Raw genomic sequence first — 11,732 nt, 5'->3', positions numbered from 1 at the left:
TGGAAGTAATATAGATAGTCGTCGTAGAGAGTCACGCTGCCTATACCTATATGATCTAATGCGAAGTGACTTCTCTTGTGTGTTTGGTTTCTGGACCTTCCCTTCCAGGAGCTACCAACCTAAGAAAACCGAACTTACTGTCAATGTGACATTATCATGTCAGAATTTGACATTGGGCAGCACATTTCAACATCTGGAATCAAACAAAGCGGTAAACAATAAACAAGGTGAAAGTTCTGTCTGTTTATTTATACCGCGCCGACTAAACTATTATTAAATTAACTGATGAAAGTTGTGTTACTAGAATTATCGGAGTGTCTATTTCAGGAAATTCCATTGTCAAGATGGACAAGTCGAGGTAAGATTTATATCTGAATAATCTACCTACATTTGTTTCTATGGCTTACTGAAGTATCTCCTGCCTGAACGAAATGACTCACTCGGCATTGTGCAATATTGTAACGGACTCAATGCAAAGTGGTGTTATAAATCTTTTAGTAGGCCAAAATCTGTAGAGCTAATCTTTAAATGACTTTCTACCAATCAATAATAATAATAAAATAGCTAGTAGGTATTGAATGGTAAAAAGTAGTTTACATAAATCAATGTAAACATATCATTTACACTTGAAAAAGTAACTTTGTATGTAAGTCAAGTTATAATTTTCGATAATTCTGCACCTCTTTATCATATCCTGTTTTACAGGTTTTCAATGTTGCTATTGGAACCTGGAGAAATATATTTCGAAGATTTTTCTTGTACCCTAAATGATGATAAATTGAAGAACGAGAATGCTAAGCAAGGACGGTTGAAACTATGTTCCAAGTCCCTGGTATTCGAGCCCAGGGATTGGGTGTTCCCTCTCATCAAAATGCAGTTCAAAGATTGTGCTGATATATCAATAGTTGATGAAAACAATAATGTCATCAGAGTCAGAATGAAGATGTATGCTGAAATGCTTGAAGAGAACATACTGGCACCATACAAATTTATTTATGAAGATAAGGACTTTTATGTTTTCTTTGACTTTGCATCAGCCGATGAATGCTTGAGTCAGATGCAGCAGTTGCAAAGGGCTTCCACTCTCCACGCTCCTGAACACAATAGCATGATAGCTACGATCCTCCACTCAAGGTACATGAGGATGGAGTTTGACCCAGTTATGATGGATGACTTTACCGAAGAGATAGTATGTGAGCTCCAAGCTGAGAAGATATCCCCACTTGTCAGACATCAGGGCAAGCTGGCTTTGACCCCAACTACTATATACTTCCAGCCATTCAGCAATGTTGAGGGTGTAGGTATTATAATTCAATTATTACTCATACTTATCATAACAGTAGCATTTATATTATGAAGCAATTAATACAATTAATAGTGAAACAATCAGTGACTAAAAGGCAATTGTTTGTTAGTTTTGAATGTAAAAACAAGTTTAAAGTTATTTAGGTAATTCATTTTTAATCATAAAAATAATGAAATAAGGAAAAACTGATTAATTTTTGGTGGAGATATAAAACAGGATATCAGGCCTATTATTGATTAAAATATGTAGTATACAGTAATATTTAAGTCTTATTATGTAATTGCTAGAAAGGGAGTGGGGTGACACATGCTTTCAGCTCTGTTTACTTAGATACCACTATCAACACTGAATGTTGACTCAACAATAGCAGTGTGTATATCAAGATTTAATATTCTATTGTTCTGTGAAACTACAGTTATAATGATAAACTTAATGCTTTGTAATATTATTTTCAGAGTCCCATTCTTAAGTTGAAACTGGGCCATTTACGAAGGATGTACAAAAGAAGATTTTTACTAAGGCAAGTTGTATGTATCTGTGTTTTATGTACTTATTTTTTTGCAGTAGATTGTATTATAAAGTAGCATAGAATGGTTTGTGCATGGTAGATATTTGTGAGAATTTTGTAAACAGAACCTACCCATTTGTTTTACTAAAACCTACTTTTGAATTCATTGCTTTTTGTTTATATTTAAAAAAAGAATAAAATTATAATTTTCGAATTTTGTTTCAGGGGCTAGAAATATACAGTGCAGAAGAGAGCTCAGTTCCCCACATATATGTGACATTCCAATCTGAAAGAGACAGAGACAGAATATACAAGATTCTAGAAGATTCTCCAAATGTTCAGTTGGAGAAGGTGCACACTGAAGAAATGACATTACAGTGGCAAAATGGACTTGTATCAAATTATGATTATTTGATGTATTTAAATTGGTATGTGCCTTCTTAACATGAAATTTTTTTTGTACTGAAAATGATGTATTTTTCTTATTTAAATATTGTTTTTAGCCTTGCAGATAGAAGCAAGAATGATCTCACCCAATACCCAGTATTTCCCTGGGTAGTAGCCGACTACACTTCAGAAACTTTAGACCTAACAAACCCAGACACATTTAGAGACCTCTCGAAACCAATGGGAGCCCTAAACCCAGACAGATTGGAGAAACTCAAAGAAAGATACTATGAAATGACTGAACCGAAATTTTTATATGGATCTCATTATTCGGCTCCTGGCCTTGTTTTATTTTATTTAGTAAGTTATCTTTATAAATATTTTCCTGGTAGCTGTTGTGACCTTTTCCTGGTTTTCTATGGTTGACCTTTAATGTATGTGTGTTTGTGCCCGATTATCTCACGTTTAGCTGTACCGATTTCGATGCGGTGTTCAGCATAGTATTTCTAAGACTTGGAAAAAAATTGGTATATTAGTGTATTTTTTTTTATAAACTGTTTTTTGTTACACCTCTTTACAATAAAACATTTAAGTTTTTGATACAATGTTCGAATGCTCTATAGGAGGCTATAGAACATTTTACAATATAAATTAGCGTTAAGTAGAGCGCAAACTCTTCATGGTCAACAAGCTTCTACCAAAGTCTGGTAATCAGTAACATCAATATTTAAGTTATATAAACGAGTATTATCCAATGAATGATTTGAAAATGATAACTCTTCTTGTTACCGCCAATATGCTAATTATATTGTGCAATAACTTTAAAACTTGATCTCGATTTTCAGGTGCGGAAATACCCTAAATATATGCTGTGTTTACAAAATGGTAGATTCGATCATCCTGATAGAATGTTCAATTCTGTTAAAGATGTTTATAATAATTGTTTGAGGAATATGTCGGATTTTAAGGTAAATTGCAATTTAAGGAAATAAGACTAAGTACTGAAATCTTTCGTGAAAAGGACTTTATATATGCAGTACATAATGAGGTTTTAAAATAACAAAACAAAATTACGTTTTCAGGAATTAGTACCCGAGTTCTACGACACAGAAGGCAAAGGGGACTTTTTGGTGAATCAATACGAAATAAATTTCGGTGAACGACACGATGGAAGTAAAGTCAACAATGTAGCACTACCACCATGGGCCTCATCCCCTGAAGACTTTGTACTAAAACTGAGAGAAGCCCTGGAGTCGGAATATGTATGCAGACACTTGCATTTATGGATAGACCTCATATTTGGGTACAGACAGCGAGGCGAGGAGGCCGTCAAGGCTTACAATGGTGTGTATTAATAGATCGCTTTAAACATCGACCTTGAACGTTTCACTTGTCATGCTTTAACTATCATTAGTGAAGGTTGGATCATAAGATAATCCATATAAATAAAACATTCACTTTTGACGATGCAAATACTCCGAGCAAAATATAGAAGTGGTTTTAATCTGTCGCCATTTGAATATGAGTCACGATAATATAGGATAGCGTGAAGTGCGCGATAAATATAAGATAAAAGCCCGGTTTCATTAACGTAATCAAGTCTCTTTTTATCTACAAATCGATTTACATTGTTTAATGTCATCTGTACAATCACTTCGCACTACAAATTACCTGAATTTATTAACTGAAGTGGCCAGTATAAATATTATTAAGCGTCTTAATGGCAAAATAAAAATAGTCTTATATGCCACGCAATATTGCGATCTAGATAAAATTAATATTCTTATTCATTTCTAGCTCAGTATGCTAGTAGAAAATGTGTTAAAAAAACATTTTAAAATATAATGTTGTTGTTAACATTTCAATTGCAGTGTTTCACCACGTGTGCTACGAAGGAGCGGTCAATCTCGAATGTATTTACGATATGAACGACAGGCACGCACTAGAGGTGCAAATAATGGAATTTGGACAAGTGCCAAAACAACTCTTTACTAAACCGCACGTTAGAAAAATAACACCGCACATTGCGAAGCCCCTGTCTTATTTAGACGACTATGTTTCTTATAAGATGGAATGTATCGATGTGTTGCAACTGCATAAAGGAGCGGTGACGTGTGCTATTCGATGTGAGAACAGGGTCATCTCTGTGGGAAAGGATGGCACTCTCAAAGTATATGACACAGTACAAAGGAAGCAAATAAGGAGCGTTATTTTGAGTTCAACGCCTCTAAGCTCTTGTGTGATGGTCGATGACAATACTGTAGCGGTTGGCTCGTGGGACAATGAAATGTAAAGTTATTTTCGTATCATAATCGTATGACTGTTGTATACGCTTTCAGTACTAAACTGTTAACACTAACTTACAGATATTTATATGACGTAGAGTACGGCAGAGTAGTGGAAAGTTTTCGCGCGCATGATGACTCGGTCAGCTGTTTGTTGTGGCTCGAAAAAGGTTTGTTTTGCGCAGCTTTTTACAGAATGACCTACTAATATTCTAATAATGTATTCTTTATAACTTGTTTTTGAATAAAAGTGAATTAAATGAACAATTTGGTGTACATTTTAGAACGTTTGTTGATATCTGGTGGATGGGACGGCGTGGTACGTGTGTGGGGTAATGTTGGCAGGACCGGACAAGCCCTTCGTGGACTGAAAGCAGAATTTGATCACGATGGAAAAATAACCAGTCTCACGTACAGGTGAGCCTTAAAACATACATACAATAAGGCTGATTACTTTGATGGTTTGCGCAAGCTAATCTCAGGAACTAGAACTACTAAATCGATTTGAAAATAAATCAGTGGTACATTGCCCATTTATCGAGGATGGCTCTAGGCTACTTTTTATCAGCATGCGGGAAGTAATTTTCTCAGAACGTAGGTACCATTGGAAACAGCAGAATATAGTTTAGAATAGAATATAGATAAAGCAAGTGAATCTATCTTGACCTATATGGAAAACAATAAGATATACATAATTAAAATGTCATCATAGTGTCGATTGGAGGTCATGACGGCTTGCCCAAAAACTGAATCTACTTTTACTATCAGTCATACTTGGAGCGACTTCAATTTTGTACATCTATCTAATCTTATATGTATTATGCAGAATAGATGGTCAAATATAGTCTGTATATGTCTAGGTCAGTGATACTGTCACAGACTGGATATATTTTATGTCTATACTAATTTAATAAAGAAAAATCATTTTCATCCCACCATCTCGGAAAAAGTAGTTTTACCCTTTGATATCTGAGCGCAAAAGCCGTTTTTATCCTCTAGAGCGGCAAAGTGATTTGAATTTAGAACATCGTGTGCAATACTCCATTTGTGACAATGTTGAAAAGACTTTTCAAAGAAATAGATATTAAACAAATAAAATACTGCTTAAAATAATTATTGAATTAATTATGTAATTTTTATTATTGTTTTTACATAGATTTTTAACCTCGTTTCATTTTCTAAACGGAGTTTTCAAATAAATGAACTTTAATAGGTACTCATATGTGCGCGCCATTTTGTTTCTTGCATTTAGTAATTTCCTCGATGAGGTGGGATGAAAAGTTACGTGTTGCACTCGAGTGCAAAGATTTTTCACCTTGTGCTCTTTTGATTCCCTCGCTATCGCTCAGGATTCTAATTATTAAAACACTCGCTACGCTCGTGTTTCAATTTTAGAATCCTTCGCTTGCTCGGTCATCAAAATTGAGCACGCGGTTAAAAAGCAACTTTGCACTCTTGTATAACAAATAACTATTATTGTTTGTTCGTTTTCGTTTGTAGTCTTGAGGATACCTAAAGGCTCGAAACTATACTACTGAACAGATTTTAATATTCTTTTACTTTCGGAAAGCTTCATTATACTCGAGTAACGTGGTCTATATTTTGTCTGGGTAGGGGCAGAAGATCCCCCGGGATGCGGGTGAAACTCCGTGATAATAGCTAGTTTATTATATATTTATCTAACGTTATATGTATTATGCAGTTGATGACATATAGTCTGTATATGTCTAGGTCAGTGATACTGTCACAGACTGCATACATTTTTATGTATATTATATGCGTAATCGCAGTTATGTGGTAACTTTGGTCTTTAGAACAAAATATGATCAATTTAGAAAGTTGTCACGCCAGATTTCGTGAGGATACGCGGTAAATAATTGTAGAAGGACCTACTTTGTTTGAGTTATAAATATTCATAGAAACTAAAAAATATGCTAAATTGGTTTTACTTCACATTTTTTGCTAGCTTATCCCGCGGTTTTGCTTGCATCTTGAAGAATCTACGCACCGGGATAAAACATATGTACATACTTACTAAAATAAGGCTACTTATAAAAGCACTTTTTCATTTCATCATCAACAGCATTGCCTAAAACCAATTGCATCTAAAATACCTTAGCTATTTCATCGTAACAGGTATACAAATAAAAAATTGCATATAGTGTAGTATATAATATAGTAAATCCAGGACTTTGTAGACATGAAATCTTCAACATCAACTCATAATAAACCTTATCTACATACCCAACCTCCCCCTAATAAAAAAAAATGTTCCAAAATTAAAAAAATCCTTTTATTCATAGGCGGCGTCGCCACGAGATCGACGTGATAGCTGGCACGGGAGACGGCGAAGTGTTTCTATGGGACTACACCACGAAGGAGCTCGTCAACAAATTGAGCGTGCATACCTCATCCGTCACCGGGGTCTGCTTCGTACCTTCGGGGGACAGGGTTGTGACTGCCTGCAGTGATGGTGACATGAGGGTCACCGATCTTAGTGTTTTGGATTCGGTAAGTTTTTTTTTCTTTATATTACCTACTTTTCCGAAGTGGTCCTATGGGACTACACCACGAAGGAGCTCGTCAACAAGATGAGTGTTCACACCTCATCCGTCACCGGCGTCTGTTTCGTACCTTCGGGGGACAGGGTTGTGACTGCATGCAGTGATGGTGACATGAGGGTCACCGATCTTAGTGTTTTGGATTCGGTAAGTTTGCTTCTTTATATGAGCTAATATTCCAAAGCGGGTCGTTAAGGCTATACCACGATGGGGCTCGTCAACAAAATGAGTGTGCATACCTCATCCGTCACTGGGGTCTGCTTCGTACCCTCGGGGGACAGGGTTGTGACTGCCTGCAGTGATGGCGATATGAGGGTCACTGATCTAAGTGTTTTGGATTCGGTGAGTTTGCTTCTTTATATAACCCAATGTTTCGAAATGGTCGAAATGGGGCCACGACACCCCTTCGTAAGGCTGGTCTACCGACGAAATGCTTAGGTAAGTTTACGATATTTTTAGGTCTACCAACTGAATAACATTAAATGGCACCAGGTCTCTCTGACCTGCACAGTGCTTGTTTGTTTTCTGTTAACTGATGCGATCGGCAACAGCACCTTCTAGTGTATAAGATATTTTTTTTTGTACAAGATGATTTGTCAGATTTTCGGTGTGAATTCCCTGCAGTAAAAATACATTATTGGAGTAAAAACCAAGTGATACTTACATTATACATTCATTTTTCTATTCTTTGTACGACGTTTCTTATCTGGCTCGTAAGAAAACAATGACTCTGCATTCTTAATATACCTGCATGAAGTCGTTAACTAAGTTTTATCAGTTCTTTTATACAAATTCTCCTTGGTTTTGTTGTTCTTTATCTCAATGTCTAAAAGCTTACTGGAGGAATACGGAACTCGGAAGTTGTCTGTAAAATTCGCATACGATTTTGATCTTGTTGACTTGGCAAGGACATTTTAATTCCAGTGAAATTAGTCTTGGAATATTGTTGGATTTTACGGTCCCAATCGTGAGATTTGACAAGGGACACATCATTTTAAAACACATTCTAAAACTATGTCATTGGAGACCAAAGCGAATTAGGTACTTTCAGGAAAAATAATGCTACCACACCATTATTCTGCGATTCGCTATATTATTCTATCTTTTGTCACCAGGTATATCAGAAGCATATGCCGGAGGCTGTGACGTCACTGTGCTGGGACGGCGGCAGCGTGCTGTGGCTCGGCTGCGGCGACGGCTCGCTGCTGCAGTGGAACATGCTCACTGCCACGCAGACCAGTGAACACTCCGCTCATAGTGGTAAGTATACCACCACCGTCTGTTATGACGTTACAGGTGTACAATAGGATAGGGGTGAGCAAGGTCGATTTCCCCGTATGCTCATTTAGGAAGGTGAACGATTGATATGCTAAGTATCTCACTGAAACGCCAAACATGGATGGACTAGCTACCACCAGCGGTTTCAAGAGATTCTCCTGAGATCCTACTTCGCGCACCGGGTGGAAAATTATAGCCATCCTCGATAAATGTGCTATCCACACTGAGCGTGATTTATGACTTTATAATGTTAGTACGATAAGAGCTTAGGTTCTTGCGACATTTTTTTTATCAGCAGACATCCCTGCGCTTCTACTACTTCAATAGGTACATATTATGAAAAATGGTTTAGGTAGTAGGTAGTTTTCCATTTTGCCGTGTGTTAATATAGTTATTACAGATTTGATAGAGAAACACGGCTGTGCATATATGTAGTTTTAACATATTATTATAAGTCATATCAAATTGTTGTGTAAAATGTTTTTAAAATAATTCATGGTCAAATTCAACCACAAACATTTGCAGAATTTACAGATGTTTGTTTCCTTCTCTGTAGAATCATTGGGAACTTTATTTTTTCATTAGTAGTAGGTACTGTTTATTTGTTTGTTTAAAACATTGTGGATGAAAAACATAAACAAGTATTGTGAAGCAATTTACAGTGACATTAGTCGGCTGGGGGTTATTCCTCAGAAAGTTTTTGTTACAAACTATTTTTCCGTGTCGTAGATTCTCATTGGTATCACTATCATCTTATAATATTAAACATTTATGTCCATCAGATTCATTGGCCACGTGGTACTAATTATCACTTTTCTTGTTTTTTTTTTAAAACTAAGCCAAAGTCTCGTGCTGCTAAGACGTCAAGTTTGAATTATAGAAAAAAAACAATGTAAAGCAAAAAATCTTCTATTTAAACCTGCCTCTAAAATCGATAATATCGGTCGTATCGTAGGCATAGAGAATACACGTGTTGTTAGAAAAACCATTAAAATTGAAGCGTGTGCTGTGCTGTTACCTAGTTCTGAATATATTGCGAAATAAAATGATGATGGTATCCAAATTATACTAGTTTTTACACAAATATTTAAACCAATTTAATGATTAAATCGCTCGTGATTTAGTTTTAACATTTAAATATTTTTTTTTAATTTAAATAAATCATTGAAAAATTATGTAGTCCGAAATATAACCAAGAAAACTTTTTGATCGACTGTACTTTTGGGTCCCGTAAGCTGATTTATTTTCGTTAAATTACTCTATAATATGACAGGAACTAATCTGTAGCGTAGGTAGGTCACTCATTACCTTTTTATTTATACCTGTGCCACTACTGAAAAAAGAAAATCTCCCCTATATCATGAGTCGTTTTCCCCGAGATTTTCATTTATACACTGTGTTTTGTTTCAGACTCCATCAACAACGTCTATTTCGACGAGATCTCAAAAACATTGATAACGGCCGGTGAAGACAAAATTATCAAGATCTGGGAAATTACGCGAAGTTCCTGACGGACGTGTTTCAGACTCGCTTACAGTATTAAGAATCATGACAGATAATATTAATACTATTAAAAATTGTGATATTCGAACAATACGTAAAATACAGATTTATTTGTGTTATAATATAAAATGCAGAAATGAGACTATGTCCAATAAAGATTTATCGTTTTAGTACAAAGTGGTTTCATTTTTATGCGAATAAAAAATCGCCCTTGCTAATTTAACAAAAGGTTGTAGTAGTCAGTACGTTGGTCCAATTTGAAAAAGTGCATATTTATTGCCCTAACTTCCGTTGCTAAGCAATTAGGACGGGCGGTCGGCGCGGCGCCTGCCGCTCCGGCCGCCCCGGATTGAAAGGGCGGTGTCTGCATCGAACGTCACTACACAGCTATGTATACCGAGCCTACGTTACGTATACTCGTACCTACATAAGCTATTAGGCAAGTACCGTAATCACCTTAAAGTTAGAAGTCAAGGACGACATTCTACTCGTATGCATGCAACGTGCAAAATAAAATATCAAACGGATTTGTGTAAAGCTTTCTTTTTGGCACGAACAAGTATTTTTGTTTTGATACCAATTTATTCTTAGATATCCTAGTACGCTATCAATGAAGCGTTTTGACAGTATCTACGTAAATTTTTAATGTTTTATAAGACAAAATCAAAATCGAATCTGAAAAGACTGTTTAATGATGGTTCGTTCTTTGATATCATATAAATATTATTTAGGCATTGTGGGAAACCCAGTTTTTGGCCATGAACATGAATAGATATAGTGGAAGGGACTACCAAAGATGCGATGGATGGATTGTGTGAAAGTCAATATGGTTAGAAAGAAATTACCTACTTGTGAGATGAAGGCAGATAGTATAGAAGTAGAAAACATGCTGCGCCGACCCCAAATAAAATTGGGATAAGGGCAGCAGAATGATGATGTGGGAAACCGGCTCCGATTACTGGGTTGGGAACGTCAGATAGGCAGTCGATGTCCTGTTGCACTAGAAGCTGACCCAAGCTTAGGCGGGAAAAGGCAAAGCAGGTGACGATGGTAAGAAATCGTGAAAATTGCCTGGTGTAAGAATTTATAATACCTAACTAGTAATATAATCATGTTATTTCTACCCAAACCTGATATAAACAGCATAACGCTGCATACGATAACAGAGTAGGAAAAATGAAACTGGGTGACCTCGAAAACGTTCACTACTTATCTTCTGAATAGTTCCCTGGGAGCAGCAGACTGGGTAACTAAAATTATTGCGAAAATTAATATTAGGTTCAAGATTAGCTAATATGTATTTGATCGTGAAGGCCAAGTGGTACCTATTAGCTAGACAGCATCAGGTGCAGTGCTTTTCGGAGTATTTATTAGTGCTACATGCATTTTTTTTCGTGGATGTGTAGCCGAACTACAGCAAGGCATGTGGGATTAAGTTCTAAATCAGTACTTACTTAGTGATATCTTTTATAGATAGGTACCTACGAATGACTAGTCTTGTTGTTCGTCTTTATTTAGAAGTATAAAGCCTGAAGCAGAGTGTAAATGTTTATTGATTCGTTTTTCCCTACATACAACAAAACTATTGGAGTAAAGATGACATTGGAAGCTCTACTTCAATTCCGAAGTATAGTTTAGCGAAAATATCTATTGTATTATTTCCTTCAGTGCAGTGACCACAGCTGTAGCTGTAGTTTTAGTTTGAATAAATCATAATATTATTGTCTCATGCACTGTCGCCGGACACTGCCCGTCGGTCGCCGCCTCCTAAGAATTTATCGTCACGTTTGATTTACTAAGTACATTACTGTTTCCCTGTTAATGCTTTCCTCAATGAGTGTAAACTATGTGATAGTTCTTGTGGGTAGTAGGTGAGTATCCACTATTTGAAAGATTGCGCGAGA

The 11,732-nt window shown here is 36.2% G+C and overlaps 1 protein-coding gene across 1 annotated transcript; it reads left to right on the top strand.

Annotated features, from left to right (window-relative positions):
• Nucleotides 1-165: 165 nt before the first annotated feature.
• LOC110373113 (protein FAN) lies at nucleotides 166-10,001 on the top strand. The gene is made up of 13 exons (XM_064035007.1): nucleotides 166-358; nucleotides 706-1,297; nucleotides 1,762-1,833; nucleotides 2,040-2,242; nucleotides 2,318-2,561; nucleotides 3,047-3,169; nucleotides 3,284-3,545; nucleotides 4,073-4,490; nucleotides 4,568-4,656; nucleotides 4,771-4,903; nucleotides 6,790-6,997; nucleotides 8,163-8,307; nucleotides 9,736-10,001. The coding sequence occupies exons 1-13, from the start codon at nucleotides 345-347 to the stop codon at nucleotides 9,834-9,836; spliced, it is 2,604 nt and encodes an 867-aa protein (XP_063891077.1). The 5' UTR covers nucleotides 166-344; the 3' UTR covers nucleotides 9,837-10,001.
• Nucleotides 10,002-11,732: the final 1,731 nt, after the last annotated feature.

The sequence above is a fragment of the Helicoverpa armigera genome, chromosome 6 (genome assembly GCF_030705265.1).
Source record: "Helicoverpa armigera isolate CAAS_96S chromosome 6, ASM3070526v1, whole genome shotgun sequence".
Lineage (NCBI taxonomy): Eukaryota > Metazoa > Arthropoda > Insecta > Lepidoptera > Noctuidae > Helicoverpa > Helicoverpa armigera.
Note: the sequence above shows the minus strand (reverse complement) of the source record. Positions and strands in the feature narration are given on the sequence as shown.